Source organism: Pogona vitticeps, chromosome 1 (assembly GCF_051106095.1).
Source record: "Pogona vitticeps strain Pit_001003342236 chromosome 1, PviZW2.1, whole genome shotgun sequence".
In the NCBI taxonomy this organism is placed as follows: Eukaryota; Metazoa; Chordata; class Lepidosauria; order Squamata; family Agamidae; genus Pogona; species Pogona vitticeps.
Window position 1 is genome coordinate 259498205 of NC_135783.1, and position 19278 is coordinate 259517482.

General features: G+C 41.1%; 1 protein-coding gene across 2 annotated transcripts in view; it reads left to right on the plus strand.

The window, feature by feature from the left end:
- Positions 1–19278, plus strand: part of SERGEF (secretion regulating guanine nucleotide exchange factor) — a 127868-nt gene continuing 108590 nt past the window's right edge. For both annotated transcript variants that reach the window (XM_020811344.3, XM_072985699.2), the window contains exons 1-8: positions 1–110; positions 4073–4211; positions 7183–7338; positions 8043–8137; positions 8678–8738; positions 10455–10568; positions 11996–12058; positions 12717–12875. In XM_020811344.3, the coding sequence (XP_020667003.3) occupies positions 63–110; positions 4073–4211; positions 7183–7338; positions 8043–8137; positions 8678–8738; positions 10455–10568; positions 11996–12058; positions 12717–12875 (835 nt within the window). In that variant the 5' untranslated portion in view covers positions 1–62. The remainder of the gene's footprint in view (positions 111–4072; positions 4212–7182; positions 7339–8042; positions 8138–8677; positions 8739–10454; positions 10569–11995; positions 12059–12716; positions 12876–19278) is intronic.

Sequence of the window (19278 nt, forward strand, 5' to 3'; positions counted from 1 at the left end):
CTGGGAGGATTCAGAAGGGGCGGGCCTTTCCGCGAGCCAGTCTTCCTGATCGACCACCTGGGATGGAGGTCGCCCCCTGCGCGGGCTCGCGGCGGGCTCTGTTCGCCTGGGTAGGTTCCTGAAGCCGCGCGAGAAAGGGCGGAAGCGGCCGCTCTGCGGGGAGAAGGATGGGCTCCTCGTGGTCACTGGGGGACTGCTTTTTTGCTCTTTAATTTTCGCGATTCCCGCAACACAGCTTCTTTCCAATTTGATGCTGTTAACTTATTTTCATAGGCTTGATTCCTCCGTCCCATCTCCCTCGGTCAGGTTAGGTGCAACCCCGTGTTTCAGATGCAGAATTTGGCACATCAAAACCTGTTGGTTGGTTGGATCCTGTGTCGAAATGTCTTTAAAGCACGGCTTGTGTTCCTAGCAGGAGAAAGACAGCCATCCTTCTCAAAAGTCAGTCATACGTTCATTTTAATTTAGACTGTTTCCAGAAGCTTTGAAGGACATAGTAAATTGAGACAGAACAGAACTTCTTGGGTGCCTCTCTGACCTTCTAAGATTCATGTCCGCACGGTTTTTAGTCTCATTTCGGGAGCTGGAGTTTTTCAACATCGGATCTAGGCTTGTGAGGTGGTTTTAGCCTGTGCTGCTCCCTGCTGGACAAGAATATGAGTGGATCTCCATGTTATTAGCACTGACACCACGTTTTGTTAGTGTTTACTTAAGAGTTGCCAGGTCAGCAGCACATCATTTCAGGGTTAAAAACTCTGAGAACAGGTGACAGTTCTTGTAACATCAAGTGGGGAAGACCCTTGTGATGTGGATCCTTTTCATGTCATGGAGGTAGGGAAGGAAGCCAGGGTAAGCTACATATGTAACAAAAGTAAAACAAATATAAAAACAAAGTTTCCTGGTATCATAAAGCCTAACAAAATTATTTCAGTGTAGATCCTGTAGATTACGGTCCACTTCCTAAGACACAACACCAACAGTGAAATAAATCTGTTGTCTTCTAAGTGATGAAAATACTTTCCCCTTTGTTTCTGTTTTCTTTTTCTTCTACATATTGAAACAGATTAGTGTGGCTATCTTTTTGAAAATGGAAACATCCTTGCCACCTCACACATACACAAAAATGAGACTTTCAGCTTTTCTAGCAGTATGATGACCATTCTCCTAGATTTCAGATGGTGCCCTGTGCTTGATCTCTATCCATTGTTTAGGTTTGAGCAGGGGTGGGCAATTAATTTCTATAGGGGGCCACATGAAAAATCTGAACTGTGTTCGGGGGTGGGTAGTAATAGGTCCCCAATTTGTGGGTAGTAATAGGCCCCCATTGGGTGAGGCCCTGCGGTGAACGAACTACAAGGCTGACCTAGTTAACTCCGTAAACTTTTCAGGAGTTAACTATGTGAGCGTTGTAATTTGTTCACCGCGGGGGGGGGGAAGCCGTCACTGAGCTAACTCACCTGTCCTCTGTTCCCTCGCGGCCTTCCTCTCTGACTGTTTTCTATCCCGTGCAGGCGACGTGATACGTCATCATGTCACCTGCACAAAGATCCCTTCCGGCCTCTTGAGCTGCAGGCTCCGCAGCCTGCGGCTCAAGAGTAACAGTCAAAACTTGCAAGATCCCAGCGGCGGATCTCATGAGTTTTGTTTACTGCTGTGCTGGGTGACTGGAGCCGGAGCTCCGGCTCACTCAGTGGTGATGGGCAGGCTGGACTGGAGTGGTGATGGGCAGGCTGGACTGGAGTGATGACTGGCGGGCCGGACAGGAGCGGCTCTCAGGCCGTATGTGGCCCACGGGCCGCACTTTGCCCAGGTCTGGGTTTGAGGAACAGAATTCCATGTCAGTGACACAGATGAGCCTCAGACCTTGAGTTATAATAATAATAAAAAACAATCAAATGTGTTAAAGCTCATGCTTAATGTTTAACCTGAGATAATCTAGGTTTTCTTGTCGCATACCAGTCCTGTGTTGGTTAGCTGATATAAAACACATGTAATTGTAGAGATAAAAGGAACAATGATGGCAGGAAGCAGTAAAGCAAATGAAATGTAGACAGTTGTATTTACATTATCACATGTTATTACTGTATATGCTGGCAAATCAGAACTGACTTATAGCAACCCTAGTAGGGTTTTCAAAGTAAGTGAGATACTTAAGGCGTGGTTTCATCAGTTTCACACAATAAAAAGAACTTTAAAATGCCATACAGAACTCTCTCTGTGTATAAATTAAACGTTAATCGGGATTAAGCCTCACATGTTGTCCCTTCCCCTCCCCCGACAACTGGAGGGCTAAAAAAGAGCTGATTTTTAGATGGTGCAGAAGGCTGCATCAGGAGGAGAACAGTTCTGAAAACTACACAAGGAGAACAGTGGTTTCAGTCTTACATTTCTTTCTTTCAAATCCACTTCAACTCTGTTGTCAGATCACATCTGATGTGCTGTCACTAAGAGCGTCTTCCAGGCTTATGAGAATTTTCAGGACTGGTTTTACCATTGATACCCCGCAAATGATACAAATGGGCAAGTAGGGATTTGAATCCAGAGCTCCAGAATCCTAGCCCATCACTCTATCCAGTACACCACACTTGCTCTCTTATGCCAGTTAACTATATGTTGTGTGCATGAGTTCTGTGTTTCTGATCAATTTTGTACCCATCTGAAACACATTCCCTGTTTCTCCCGTTAGCACTTTAAGCAAGTGAAAAATGCAAGGATACTACAGAATTCTCCCTTCTACTGGATTGGTAATAACACATTCCTGTATGTAAAATGGATTATAGTGGCAGTTTGCAAAATAATGTTGAGAAACATCTTAATACCAGTAATTAGATGATACCTGTAGCCGAGGGGGGCGGGGAAGGAACCCGCTCTCAGTTCAAGTGAAGTAGCAGGAGCTCTGCTTGTGCTGCACTGCAGTGCAAGGAGAGTGGGTTTATGATTTGGGCACTGAGATGACATCCTGCTAGGGCAGTGGTCTCCAACCTTGGGCCTCCAGATGTTCTTGGACTTCAACTCCCAGAAATCCTGGCCAGCAAAGGTGGTGGTAAAGGCTTCTGGGAGTTGTAGTTCAAGAACATCTGGAGGCCCAAGGCTGTGGACCACTGTGCTAGGGGACAGAGTTTAGAGGGCATTGAGGCAAGGCATGGCACACAACAAAAGAAAATGCCATCTGTTCAGTGCTGAAGCTGTGTGTGTGCTCTTTGAAAGATACACATTTCCCCAAGTGTGAGCTATTCATTGTGTTGCTAATTAAAGACTGCTTGTCATTGTACATGGTCAATGAAAACATCAAAACAGGGAAAAGGCAGACCTCATGTGGTTCTGGTGCCCTCCCATTCCCATACAATTTGTTTCTCACATTCTCAGCTTGTGGTATGAACATCAGGGTGGTTTAAAATGCTCTGCCGACAAGCCATAGCTTGAAAGTTTTTTTTTGTAAAATTTAAAACATAAAAAACCCATTGTCTTCATGTTAAACCGAAGGATAAGGAACTGGATGCATCTAATCTGTTAAAAAAAGATTTGGAAGTAAACAATCATAGAAGTTAATGTAACTTACATCCAAGTAATGGCTAGACCAATAGCTGTGTGTTTTATGTAGTTTGTGCTTTGATTTGGGGATTAGTATGAACTGGACAGATAGACACATAACCAATCTAAAGATACATACAAGATACAAATTTATGCTTTAAGATATATACTAATGTATGTATCTTAAAAGATAAATTTCTCACAGGAGGGCTAGTGATTTCACTAAATCTAGTAAGATTTATGTTCTAATCAAGACTAGACTGTCTTGTACTGTTGGCTACATTTTACACTGCAGAAGACTAAAATTTGTGATATCAGAAGTATAAAACGTTAATGACACAGGATTGCTGATAATGACATTTTGTCAATTCTTTGAAGTAAAGCAGTGACATAAAAGAGTGGCATAAAATAAGTACTGTAATAGTATAAAGAACTTGAATTCAATTTCCATTTTGTTTGCAAAATGCAGATGGAAGCATAGGAATCCCTGAATTAACCAGTGTTAAGATAAATGTACCTCATTTCTCTTTCTTTCCTACAGGGAGCAAACAGTTATGGACAGCTTGGTCTTGGTCACACAGAAGACGTACTCCTGCCTCAGGCCTTGACAGGATTTTTCTGTAATGAGGAAAACATTCAAAACATTACTGGAGGAGGGGGACATTCTGCAGTTCTCACTGGTAAAATAATATTAATGACTAATGCACATTTCCAAAGTAGTATACTTGGAAATGTTTTGTTTATCTCAGTATTGCACTGCCTCCTATGTGAACCTTATAATATGTACTGTATGTATATTTTGCTGATTTTGCATTTCTCAGGATTTAATTGAACATAATGCTTAAATCTTTTTTTTTGGGGGGGGGGTCTCATTTTCATTGCTATCCCATATGCACTCATGGAACAAGTTTATTGTTAAAGGAGTGATAGATCAGTTTGCAAGGCTCAACTGATGTTCCTCCCCCATTTTCAGTTCTTTCCCACTAGTTGCTGAGATCAGAGAGACATGGCTTAGCAACTTATGGTGTCTATTTTGGGGTTTTGTTTTATGGAATCTAGAGGAAGTTGGACACATGTGCCTCACCTCCTTTACTTTTATTCTACTTATTTATTTAAACCTACAACCCACCCATTTAGTAGACAAACCACTGCTCTGGGCAGCTTCCAGGAAAATAACATAACTGTACAACATAAATTAAGATAATAAAATATATAAAAACAAATATCCCTCGTAAAACCTCCAATGTAACAAATATTCCAAGACTCAGGATGGACGAACACAAAGTTGTTACAAAATTGATATTTATTTTTAAACATTTATATTCCACCCAACTTAGTGTGACCACCTACCAATCTTGGCAAGAAAGGTCTTCAGAGATGTTGTAGCATTGTTTTGCTGTACTTTGTTACAGAGTGATAAAGCCTAGTTCCAGATGATATGGAGCTTTGTAATTTGGTCAATTGAGTTTGGTTACAGCTCCTTTGCAGTTTTTCCTTGTTCACACAGCAAGATGGTTGATTGGAGAAATGTGGTCCCGAATCTCTTTATCCAAGTTAGAAGCTGAACTCCTGAAAATGGCTAATGTATTCAGTTTGAATATTCAGTGCATCATGGAATTCAGGAATGATTCATTGGGCAGGGAGATGACACGTTGCTCCATGCAACTTCTAAATCATTTTAACGATTTAATGTTCCAGCATGGGGAAAGGGGAGCCTGTAGAGTTTAGAAGGGGCTGAGGGCTTTACTAAAAGTTCATAAAATGAAATGGCATTGCTGGGGTGGTAGTAGTGCTGCTCTTTCTCATTTTTTGCATCATGACTGGATGAGGACTTTTCACTGTTCAAAGACACTTCCACAGGTTTAGATCACAGATAGACAAAATGTAGCACATGGGTCACAAATGCAACCCTAGGTCATTTCTGAGGCCTCCCAAGCCTCCACAGGAAACTAAAAATAAAAAATGAGTGGGAAGAAAATATATATATATTTTCCTTCTCCTGGTGCCTGTTTTGTGTGCAGGAGCTGCAAAGCAACCCAAGGCCTGGAAGAGATCAAAAACAGAAAAATTCAAAACTCAAAAGGAACCTTTGGTTTTTTGTCTTTCTTTCTTTGGTCATTTGTGGTGTGATCCCATCAAAATTTTACCCACCCCTCGGATACAAATATAACATTGATAATGTGATTCTGTGAACTGTGCAGGGAATATTTATGTTGTTTTTTGTTAATTACAGCACTTGTTACACTTGCACAGTTGCGTGCTGCATAGGAATTACATTTGGATTAAATTCTCTAACTGGAAAAAAGGTGTCATGCTTGGAATGCTCAGAACTGGAAGAGATGATGCAGTAACTGCATGGGCTGCAAACCAGAGTTTAATTCTTTTCCATGTGTCATCTTGGAATCCAGAATCCAGAATCCATTCAAAGTAATAGCTTCTATAGCTTTAAGATACCTCTTATTTCTGAACACTGAGGAGTGAACAAATTAGAAGAAATGTACAGATCAATGACAACACTCCTGTGATCTGATTTGGTCTCTAGGATAGTGCCTCCCTGCCAGTAGGAGTAGAACTGTCTTGAGGAAAATTTTGCATGAATTGAATGATTACAGGAGCTTGTGAAAAGTTTTATAGAGAGATTTAAGAGATTTGCTATATTTCTGTTATAATAATCCTGGTGTCTAACAATTTTCTCTCCCCCACCCCCCTCTTTTTGCATGTTCAGTGACTCAAAGTAGTAGCAAACTAACCTAGTATTAATCTGTATGAGATTTCTTCAGTAGTTAGATATGATTCTGAGTGGTGGGACTGCACCTGACATGGCCCCCTGCTTTTCACAGTGGTGTAGTGGAGGCAGATTTCCTGAGGTTGAAACCCTAGGACTTTCTGATTAACAGGGACTATAACATAATAATCTGCTTCCTCACTTAAGCCTTCGTTCTTGCCTTTAATATAGGTGCAATCCTCACAGTAGTTGGGAGAAAAGTGAATTTTCTCAGAAACAGTGTATTCTTACAAGTTGTCTTTGTTGTATTTGTCATTGGTTTGTTATTGAATGGGCAATTAAGAACCATTAGCTTTACAAAATACCTGTCCTCATTTGATAATATGGACTAATGAATCTGTTTCCAGTTTTTTTTTACTTTCCCTGCCAGGGACAGCTATGGAGAATCTCCTAGCCATACTACCATATTTTCCATAACACCTCTTTTTTGTCACAGAGCCTGTGCAGTTTCAATTCTGGACTGAAGTGCTGACAATGGATTTTACACACCTGCCAGGCTGACTTGTCAGTGAAGTTCAGTGGTGCATTCCTGTGCTGTCTTTCACAGTTTGCGTCATGCCGTTCTGAGTGACTTGAATTAAAATGCTAATGGAGAGGAACTGCTCTCTAGATTTTAGTAGATTATAGTTCCCATAATCTCCAATTATTGCACATATTGTTTGGAACTGATGGGAGTTGGAGTTCAGCCACAGGTTCCTTGCCATATAGTAGACATAGAGTGGCCTTAGCATTATTAACATGAACATTCCTCTGGAAAGAGGCTGTCAATATTTGCATGTGAAAGTGATTTATTGGGCCAAATGTTTGGTATTTGTTCATTTTGCAAATGTGCTTCATATTTGCAAAATATTTGTTCATTTTTGCAGACACTGGAAAACTCTTCTTCTGTGGCCAGAATAAAGATGGGCAGTTGGGGCTTGGTCATGCCAAAGACGTGACACAGTTTACGTTATGCACCTCTCTGTCCGGATGTCCTGTCGTACAAGTTGCTTGTGGTTGGGATTTTACAATCATACTCGCAGGTAAAATCTGTCATTGGGACTAAAACTAATAGCACTTGCAGTGAAAACACCATGTTCTCTGCAGGCTCCTGTGAAGGTCCAAGACCTTTACAATGTACTGTATGTAAATAACAAGGATAGAAATTGTAGAGCGTTTGGAAATGGTAAACACTCGTACCTTATCCAGTCACTGAGGATAGGACTAACCTGAATTCATGAAGAGGGAGAGCAGCTGTCCTCCGTGCCTTCACCACTGCTGTCTTCATGTCAAAGGGTGATAGTTTGAAGTTGACAACATCCACTGTGTGCAGCCACTCCCTGCAAATGGAAACCATGAGTTTTTGGGGGGGTCTGGAACATCTGTGGCACTATCACATGTAATGAAGACTGCCCCTTTCAGATTATTGTTCTCCCTTTAATGACAATACGGAGAGGAGGATTGAGGTGGGTGCTATTCTGGATGCCGGAATATGGCAACTGAATGGTGGTGTAGTATAGTGGTTAGGAAAATAAGCTGTGGACTAAGACTCTTGCTTACTCTCATGCAACATTGATTCATACACCCGATTTAGAAAGTGTTATAAATGGGTAATAATGATCCCATCTGATAGTTTTCAACGTGTTCCATCATGCCTCCTGTTCCTAATGGAAATGAATTATGATGCTCTGGATGTCTACCTGAGGCTGACAATTAAGCTATTGCATTGCATGTCTACACCTTGCAGGAAGCGGCCAAGTGCTGTCTTGTGGATCTAATTCTTTTGGGCAATTGGGAGTTCCTCCAACGTCAGCAGGATGTTTTTTTCCACAGAAGATTGAGGTAAGGTGCTTGAAAAATTGATGCTCTGCCAGCATCAGCATTTAGGAACAGAGGAATCTGGGTTATACTGACTCAGACCCCGAGTCCATTTAACCCAACACTGTGAACATTTGTGAGGCAGCATCTCCCAGATTTCAGACAGGGATCTTTCTCCACCTTTGCTGGATATTGAACATAATATCTTTTGCCCGCCTTTCCCTTTAATTAGTTATTCCGTGGGTGGAAAGTAGTAGTATTTTTCAGTTATATATATCATTGTACATCAGTTTTCTTCAACCTTGCATCATTTAATTGTTTTGGACTACATCTCCCATCACTAGCCATGCTGTCTGTGGGAGACGTTAGGTGTAGTCCAATATATCTAAAAGATACCATGCTAAGGAAGGCCATTATAGTTGGAAGCTGCAGGAGATGATGTTTTAAATAATGTAGTATGTAATACAGCTTTGTTCATTAATTTTGAAAATCCTAGTGTTCAAAGAGAAGTACATTCTCTGGCACGTGTTCCTAAAGAGTATGTCTTCCCTCCATATCCCCCAGTCTTTACAGGGCAAGGTGGTAAATGTTGCTGCTGGACTCAGGCATGCGCTTGCTGTCACAGGTGAGTTACATTTTAGATGTAGAGAGGAACTAGGATATTAAAGAACACAAAAATTCATCACTGGCAAATGTCATTCCATTCTTCTGCCAATTTTTGTACTGTAATGACTGTGCGGAACATAGTTATGTGCCCCGGAAATTTTCAGCATAGAGCTTGTGATATCCATAGGGAGAAGAGTATGGCAACATCATCTGATAGCTAGAAGGATAGTGGCCAGATATTTTGATTTGGGGTGGCCTGGGTATTAAAGGCTAGCCAACACAGATAAGTGAAAAGGGAGCGAGATGTGATGCATTCTAAGTATTTTGTCAAACAGGCCCCACGTCATCTACCAGGAAATAAATATATACACAGGCCGGGCAAACACAGCCTGATGAAATTCGTGGCTGGGTCTGTCTCTGCCCTTGGAAGGAGAGATCAGAGGGATGTTAGGGGTTGCTGAACATCCATACTTCTCTTTCCATGGCCATTTCTGTCTTTCTGCCTGTATCTGCACTGTTTTCGGATTTCTTAAGGCAACTCTTAAGGCAATTCTGCATTATATTTACAATACCTCTGAAATAAGAGTTTGCCTGTTGTGCTCACATACTTGGCCTTTTCAAACAGTAACGGGAACTAAGAAGAGAGAGCACATCCACTGCCTCCTGGATTTTAAGCAACGTTTTGTTACTTGAAGATTGGAATGCACGTTGATTCTGACTTTTTGTTTTGCTTTTCTGTAGCTGTAATGGGCAGGGCAAACCCAGCAGCAATTCAGCTTCCTTTTATTCTTTCCTGGGATGGGCCAATGTTCAGTTTTAGTTGGATTGGGAACAGGATGATATTGCCAAATGCAAATACTTGGTGTTTGTTAAATGCAATTATATTTATTTCCGCCGGATCTTTATAATGTTGGTCTTCTCTCAGGAAAAGAAATACAAAGGTACAGTATTCAGGAGAATTTACCAATATATAAAAACCTTACATCAGCTTTACACTACTAAGAGTAATGCATAGTTTTGTCTAAACTGATACCTTCTCAATGTGTTTGATTGGCTGGAGACAGCATAGTTTGGTCAATAGCTAACTGGCTAATGCTGAGAGGAGTTCTAGTCTAAGCACAGCTGGTGGGCACCATGTTTGAGAATATTGTGTCAGGAGAATCCTTCATGACTGCAACTAGCCAGGTACACATAGGTGTAAGTGGGACTCATGTATGCACCAGTTCCTAATCATTGACTTATGGAGTGGTACATGGTGACTCTGGAAGCTGCACTATTGAAAAGGTTTTGTCATAATTAAAAATAAGTAGAAGTGGCCTCATACACATTTCTTCTGTAGCAGAAAGCAGTATTGCCTTGAGTTATGAGCATCTTGGTATCATTTCACAAATTACATAGAGACAACAGGGAGTTTGCCACTAAAAATGAAATTGCACTCAATTAGATTTCTGTAATTTCTTTGTCCTATATTGGTGGCATTTTCAACTGTATATTTTATACATTTAAAGCGTGGACCTAAAATAATGGGATGTGTTAAATCACCTTACATAGAGATATAGCTAATTTGGGTAGTTGAAGATTTTTACTCCTGAACCATTGTACTGTTATAATTTATGTGTTAACACATCTTTTATGCTGCCATTAATAAAAATATTAGCACACTCTCCATTGTGTGTAAGTTGGGGAATGGCATCTTTAACAATAATCATTCTCTGTTCCTTTGCATGACGAAAAGACGGGGGCTCCATGTTCCAGTGGGGAATTGGTATGGCCTCTCAGGCAAAGCGGGCTTGCCAAGGAGAAATGGTTCCATCCTTTTTGAAAGCAAAAGAACCTTGTGAAGTGACAGGTGTGTTTTCCAATAGATATGTTGCATTTGAGTATGTCATGTGTTAGGTGCTAAAATGCTTCTGTTATATATAGGTGTCTTGTATTCAAAGAACCACAGATTTAGTCTTTGCTTAGAAACTAGTCATTCGCCATGATATTCCATTAGTCCCTTTGACCAGTAATGGCGTTTTGAGAACTTTGGTTGACATGAAAGTATGTCTTAATGGCATATCCAATGGTAAATGTCCCTTGTGACTAGGTAAAGGTAATAGTTCCCCTTGACATTTAGTCCAGTTCCGACTCGAGAGGGTGGTGCTCATTCCTGTTTCTAAGCTGTAGAGCCAGCGTTTGTCCAAAGATAGTTTCCATGGTCACGTGGCCAGCACAACTAGACACAGAATGCCGTTACCTTCCCACCATTGTGGTACCTATTTATCTACTCACATGCTTTTGAACTGCTAGGTTGGCAGGAGCTGGGACAAGCGATGGGAGCTCACTCCATCGCATGGATTTGATCTTACGACTGCTGGTCTTCTGACCTTGCAGCACAGAGGCTTCTGTAGTTTAACCCACAGCGCGAACACGTCCCTTCCCTTGTGATTAGACTCATCCACTTGGCCATAGAAACAACTTTCTTTGTTTCTTATTGAATATATTTCTGGCCCCCCTTCCACTAAAAGATAGCATTCAAAATAGCTCATCATAATAATCATGTGCTATCAAGTTGAACCTTTTCAGGGTTTTCTAGGTAGCAAATCAGAAGTGGTTTGCCGTTCCTGTCTTCTGGGGACGCCCTGTGACCCTGTAACTTGCCCAAGGCCACACAAGCTGCTCTTCTCCAGGGAGACACAGTGGGGAACTGAACTCCCAGCCTCTGGCTCCACAACTGGATCCCCAAGATGGCTAAAAATACAACTAAAAAGAAAAACAGATGAGACAGTAAGACCATTAAACAAAATTATCATGATGCTCAGGAAACATCTAAAACAATTCTTAAAAGAGATGTGTCTTCATAGCCTTGCAAAAGAGCACAGAGAATGGGAACTGATGACAAATCTGAGAGAACTGCAGTTGGCAGAAGAGCAAGGTTTTCCCACATGACTGTCAAATAGTCCTATGCAAACCATCTCACGACGGCCTTTCCTGGAGATCTTAACATTTGGGCAGACTCCTAATGGTTCTGATATTCTACTCTGGTAGCCTCATTAGCCAAGCCACAGTTATTGAAAATTTTCCTGAATAGAAGCTGGAAAAGAGACTACATGTCTTGTAAAATTTATTGCAAAAATATTATTCCTCCGCAATCTAAGCAACTTCCTTTCCTACATTTGTGTCTTTTGTGAAGTCTGGCCATATACAGCTATGTTGCATATAATGTCTTTACAAATTCTGCATTGCAAAATTAAATCTCTTCTGCTGATTAAATATAACGGGCTATTATTACAGGTCTAGAAAATATGACTGTAAAGAGTGTCACATCTGGCTCATTCCATGCCACAGCACTAACAGGTAAGTTTCTTTGTCATGATCATCTTTTCTGTTTGGCTGAAATGTATGAAGGCTTTTGAAGTATATTATTGCTGTGACTGAGTGTAACTTTCCTGTGAAATGTGTGTATATTGTGTGTGTTGTTGCTAAAGTTTAATTCAGGGACCACAAAGTTCACTCTTCTTGTTCTTGCCTTCTTTTAACAGATCTGTGTCCCACCCCAAAGGTGTAGCAATTAGGACATTCCTTTTGCCATGTTAAACATAAAGGATTTTTTTTAAAAAAAAGTCATTGTATATAAAGCTATTTGTTGTGTTGAGTCTTTGTAAAGAAGTCATGTTTGTCTCTATGTTGCATGGTTCGTATGAAAAATACTAAATTTTGTGTTATGTCAGTTTGAGTTGTGGTTTTGGAGTAGAGTAAGGTTGCAGCTGTGGTTAGTTGTATACATTGCAGCTTATGCTTCACTTCTTGCACTTTGTGTTGGGTGTGTTGCAACTTCTTAAAATTTAGCATTGTCTTTTAAAACGTTTGTTTGTTTTGCTATATATAGACAAGACAGAGAGCAAATCTGTAAGGAAACAATGACATTTAATCAATATTCCAGTGTCCTTAAGGTACCTTGTGTTAAGTCACTTTTCTCTCTCCTTTCTTAAATAACTTTCTTTTCTTGTTTCAGAAGAAGGAGAGTTGTATGTTTGGGGAAGCAACAAACACAACCAGCTGGTGAGCAAAGATTATTTTCTTTTAAAACCACAGAAGATAGAAAGTCATTATTTTTGGGGTGAAAAAATCAGAAGAGTCTGGAATGGATGGACGCACATGGTGGCACAAACAGGTATGACATAAAAACTCCTGAAGGTTACATGTAAAATATTTAAAGTCAGTCTGATGAAAGATAAATTTTTCAGGTTGAGTTCTGTGGAAAGTGTAGTAAAATTCTCTAACTCAGTGGTCCCCAACCTTTTCTGAACCACGGACCAGTTGGAGGGGGGCGGGGTCCATGTGGAGGAGTGGGGCACCCCCTGCACTTACAGGTGGGCGGGGTGCACTTCCATGTATGCTCAGGTGGGTGGAGCACCCGTGTGGGTGGGTGGGCAGGTGGGATATGCGTGCATGTGTGCATGCGGGGGAGAGTGCGTGTGGGCCCCCCCGGGACATCTGGGTCCGTGGTGTGGTCCTGCCAAGGCCACAGACTGGAACAGGCTGCAGACCAGGGGTTGGGGACCCCTGCTCTAACTGGAAAAAATCTAAGGTGAGAGTTTGCTTTAACAACTAAATTATGTTGGTTTCCATCTTGCTGAGATCCTGTGATAAAGAAACAGAGTCCACAACACAGTAAAGGAAAAGAAAACATTAGAAATACCTGTGCGGATAGTGTTGTGACCTTGTGTGCTGTTCTCTTCTCTCCTTCTTCCACTAGCGTGGTTCTGAGGAGATCACAGACTTCGTCTTCTATTTTCAGTACTTTAGCATCTCAATGAGACCCTAAACTGGTTGATGTTAATTTTTACGCTGCCTTTGTGGATTTTTCATCAGCCTTTGACCTGATAGAGAGCATCTGTGGTATAAATTGGGAGAAACAAACATTGATAAGAGACTCCTGTGGCTCATACAGCAACTACATAAAGAAAATACGATGCAAGTGCGTATAGGCTTACAGGGAGCTCTATCACAACAGGTTCACATTAGCCGAGGGGTGAAACAAGGTTGCATTTTAGCACCTTTTCTCTTCAAATTTTATATAAACAGTCTTATCCCTCAAATGGCTTCCCCCACATTCTTCCCTCCAACCATTGGCTGTAGGAAGATCTCAATACTGCTTTATGCTGATGACCTGGTCTTGCTATCTTTGAATAAAATTGGTCTTAAAAGAATGCTGTCCAAATTTGGGCCGCTCTGTAAAGAGGAATGGCTAACAATCAACTATACCAAAACAAAAATCATGGTCTGTGGGAAGAGAGCCCCTAAGCATAACTGGTCTCTGGATGGGCATGCTATTGAGCAGGTACACTCATTTAAATATGGGCCTTCAATTCTGTGAGAAACTCTCTTGGAGACAGCATTTAAATGCTACCATCTTACTGAGCACCAGATCAATAGGGCAATAAAAAAGATTTTTCTACAGCAGAGGAAGCCAGCTGGTAAATCCTGCCCTCAAGGAGTTCATTGTCAAAATTTGAGCACAAATGCTCTACGGGACAGAACTATGGGAAGAGGCAGCCAAACCCAAATTAGAAATCCTGCAGAACAAATTCATGAGGTGGATACTGGGGCTCTCCCCAGGAACTCCTTCGGCTCACCTCAGAGCTGAGCTAGGCCTACCCTCAATTGCCGCTAGAATCGATCTGGCTTATCTTAGATATTGGCATAGACTGAACAATTTGGAGGACTCCTCCCTGACAAAGTGCTGCTGGTTAGAACAGCAAAAATCTGGTGGATGGGCATGACAATGTCACCAAAAATTAAAGGTCCATAACCTTCTGATGGAAAAGTTCCTTAGTTTAAGCTTTCGCGACCTTAGGAACTGGATCTTTGATCTTGATGCTAGTCAGGATAGGGCGGCTATTGCTGGGTCCTGTTTTTCTACCTGGTATCCCCAACTTCAGGTGGATCATGCAAAACCAAATTATTTTGAGTCATTGACTTTTCCCTAGATTCGCAGAGCTTTTACAGAACTTATATTTAGACAGATGGCCTCAGCATACCTTGACAGATGGCCTCAGCATACCAGTGGCTTTCAGTGAAGCTGACACGAGTCTTAGGGAGACCAGAAAGACTCTTGTATGAAACGTAGGAGAACTTCTGGTAGATAGCACAATGGTCCGCCTTGGCATAAGAAAGTGTCCTCTGATATGTTTGAGTTACATCCTCAACTTGCCATCAAGGCAGAAATATATTTCCGCATACAGTGGGGTCTTGACTTAAGAACAGCTCAAGTTAAGAACATTTTGACTTAAGAACCACTCTCATAGGAAAATATTGACTTGACTTACATACGTAGATTTGAGTTAAGAACTGAAAAAAACCCACGTGGGAGGCAGGGAAAGTGCAAAATGTGAACTTTCAGTTAACTGTTGGCCAGTGAAAAGGGTGCCTGTCTGCTTCCTCACTCCTCCCAGCGTTTAGAGAGTTGTTTGGGAGACAGTCTTCGGACTGCCTGGTACTGTACTGCCTGGACTGTATTTTCCCTGCCTTCCCTGAACCTTTCTTGACCTAAGAAAAAAAGAAACAAAATATCCCCCTCTAGTGGTCGAAGACAGAATAGCAGCTTCCCATTAGTTTCTATGGACGGAAAAGAGCAGATACGGATCAAATGGTTTTCAATGCATTCCTATGGGAAATGCAGATTTGACCTGAGAACTTTTTGACTTGAGAACCGCCTTCCAATACGGATTAAGTTCTCAAGTCAAGACCCCACTGTAGTTTGCAATTAAAGCAATGTGATCCTGTAGCACTTCAAAGACTAAAGAACCTGCTTTTAAAGTTCCACAAGATCCTTTGTTGCGGCAAAAATGACAGATTTGGCCACCTCACTCACCTGTACCTGAATGTGTTGCTTCTTTTGATGGTTCCTGGCAGGACATGACACCAAATGAACTGCAGACAGTTAAAACTCATGGCAAAAGTTGTGGCTTAGAGTTACATCTCTTCACATGATGGGAACAAGTTCTATAAGGCTCCAGATGTAAATTAGGTTAAGTAAGGACAGCATAGCAGTTGTTTGACTGAAAGCAGTCCTAAATATAGCAGATGGGTGGTAAAGAAAAAAGAGAGGATGAGCATCTTACACCGCACAAAAGGTGAGTCATCCTCCCTTCAGAACAAGTGCCTTCCTCCTTAAATTGGTATGGCTGATAACAAAGGCAGCCTTAATTAAGAAAGTTTTATTTGTCTTGGTGTTCTTCAGTGTAAACCTACTAATCTGTTTCTCATGTACTATCAAATCAAATTGCCATAAAAATGGGCAAAAAACTTCTTGGTGCAACCAAAGATTTGTAGGTGTCTTCACCTGAAGGTTGTCTGTACTTATATTGCCATTTCTGCCTCTTGCAAAAATCTGACTAGATCTGCGGGAGTCCCAGAAGAGCCACAGACCATCAGATCCCTGGGAACACACCATTACATAGTCTCATATCTTGCTTACAAAATCATTTGTGGATTCGTGCTTACTTAGAAGTCCCTGAGTAGCATTCCAGTAACAAATTTTGGCATTGCAGATATCAATAAAGGAGGGGTGATGGCTTTTGGATTAGGAGTGCAGAGGGTCAAAGTGTCTACACTTCAATTTGTATGCTAGGATCTGGTTTTGATCTGCCGTCCTTTCATTGGCAATTTGTGGAACCGAATCCTGTTTTCCAAGATAGATCTGCTTGATGTAAGTTGTGTGTAGTTTGGCTCACAGAGAAGCATATCCCGTTATTGTTGTTGTTTACCTCTTTCAAGTGTTGCACAGCAGAACTACATTGCACATTTTGTAATGTGTTAGTTATTTTAAGTAAAGATTTGTTTTATTTGTCTGTTTAATTAATTTGCAGGACCTAAATATCTTGCTTAAGAAGCAATGGGTGACCAACTGTTCTAGACAGTATACCCAGGGAGGAAGCAAATAGCACTAGGATAATTTAGTACAGTAAGTTGCAGTTAGAGTAGGCCCAAAAAATGCTCGCCTTCTGCCCACTTTATTATCTCATCATCATCCACAATAGAGCACATGGCAGCAGGAGGCATAGCACAAGCTACCGGTACTGCTTGAACTGAGTGATATTCCTTCTCTACTGTTTAGTGGTGCTACACCTATGTAACTGTAAAGGTAACAAGAAGTTATGCTACAAAGAGTGAAATTATCCCCCAGTGAATTAAATTATCATGGCAACTTAATTAAACTTTAATGACTGCAGAAAGGAAATACATAATTATAAATGACTGGTTAGTAGTTAGAAGTTGCTTTACCTATGGATAAGGAGACGGACGATTACGTCTGCGTCCCATGAGATGAAAATTGCTTCCTCAACCTGATTCTAAAAGAATGCGGACTCCATTTTGGAACTAACTTAAAAGAAGAGAGCCTGGCCTCAATATTTAGCCAGGGTGACTTGCACTTTTTCTGCCCCCCAACACACTGTAACATTTTTACATTGAAACAACATGTTTCACCCCTATTCTAGATGGCTTTATCTTATTGAATTTTTAAATTTATGCATATTTGCCTCTTGTGGCTCTTTGTTTTATCTCCTTATTCCATTTATGGCATGCCTTAAGGAAGTTAAAAGTGATGTACATGGTTCTTCCCCTCATTTTCCCCCTCAGAATAACTCTGTGTGATGGGTTGGCCCAAAACATTGTGAGTCGCCCAAGTTCATCCATTGGGTTTCAGGGCCTACTTGGCATTTGGATAGAGATGCAACATTCTTCTTCTTCAGATCCCAGAATTATCCGAAGAATTCCCCAGGCATATTTCTGGGAGTTGCATCCTTCATACCTGTGCTTACAGGTGCCCACATTTTGCTGACATGGGCCGGAGCCTATCTGAAAAGCTCATGGCTGCCCTATGCCTTCTTTTCTGTTGTAAATGTACAAAAAATGGTGTGCTTCCTACATGTTGTAGTTCTGACAGAGGTGCCCTCTATCGAACTGAAAGGGCAGTGAGACTATCACACCTAGGAAGCACTGGGCAACATCCTTTGTGTGCATTTACAACAGGATAGGAGGCTCAAGACAGCAGTGAGCCTTGGAGATAGGCCTGGTCCAGGTGAGCAAAATGTAGGTGTCCGTAGGTTTGGGTATGTCGGCTGGAACTCATGGAATTCTGTCTGAGAAATCCTGCGAGTTGGAGTAAAAAAACAACCCCAAATAGCATATCCCTAAATTTAAATCCAGTTTTACCCAGACATCGTAGTCAAGGCAACTATTTATGACTGTCTGCTCTGAAACCTTTCTAATGCTAAATGGAGATATTTTCATTTTCTTCAGTGTTTGATAGATGAGAAGTTTCACTATTTGATTGTTTTATTACTGCTTTCAAAGAAGTAGCTGTGTTACTCTGCCTCGGTATGTTGGCAAAATTAAATGGTGAGAGTGAGGGGAGAAGAAAAAGACAGTATATTGTAGCACTTCAAAGACTAATGGGGTCATTTCAGTGTGAGCTTTCATGGATCAAATCTACTTGCTGTACTCTTTTCTTACAATCATTTGTTTTGGGTTATATTTTTAAGATTTTACTTGGTACGTTGGCAAGTTTTCGTGGAATAATGTTGTAGATACACTTCTCCCTTGAATTGCATGGATCTGAGCAGCGGCTCCACTCTGATGGTGGCAGCCTGGCTGGCCCCCTTTCCTGCCCTGGTGGCTACATGTGACGGTTTATGTGTTGTAGCTACACATTTTGGGAGGGGGGAATAAGAGTTATTTGTGGATTTTGAACTATATGGGAGTCTGTCACCCTGAACTCCAGTGTTGTTGAAGGGAGAAGTATAAACCAACCTGCCTCGCAAGTGGTTTAAAGGCGAAAGAATCCACCTGCTTCCCAATTGCCATAAAACTATTTCACTCCAAAAAATTACTTCTCTGAAATTATTGTGATAATATGCTGTCAGGTCCTAATGATTTTGCTTAGAGGCAAGTGGCTGACTTGAGAAATAGGAATGAAGACTTGCAAGTGAGACGGAAAAAGATTGAGCAGTCATACTCTTTTCCCCTCGAAGGGTTTTGCCACACAGTGAACAAGCCAGGCAAAGCTGGACTGTTCTGGACAAGAACTGAAATAGAAATGCATTGTATAAAGGAGAGAATTCTAGAAACCTTTTTGTTAAAATCTCATCGGAACTTCTGTATAAAAAAGCATTACTGTATACTCAAGGGCCTCACTATCACCTTCTCAGCATCCATTAAGTATGATTCATCCAAAGTGCAGTGAAAGATGGCATCATTTTCTTTCTTCTGTATTAACAAGCTCATTCTTGATTGGACCCTTTGGAATACTAAAGCCTTCTTCATATTGCACATTCTTTTTTTAGTTTATCCCGGGTGTAGTGTTGGAACCCCCTGTTTTTGATTCTTGTTTCCAAGGGAGAGATTATAAAAGGAAAGATTAGCTGGAAAGATGCAGAACCTCCTTTTTAAGAATATTCCTTTTTTTTGACTAATGATGTTCTTATAGTAAAGGATGAACGAAATGAGCCGTTATCTAATTGTTTACCTTATGGAAAATACTGTAGTAGAAACAATTTTTGCTTAGGATT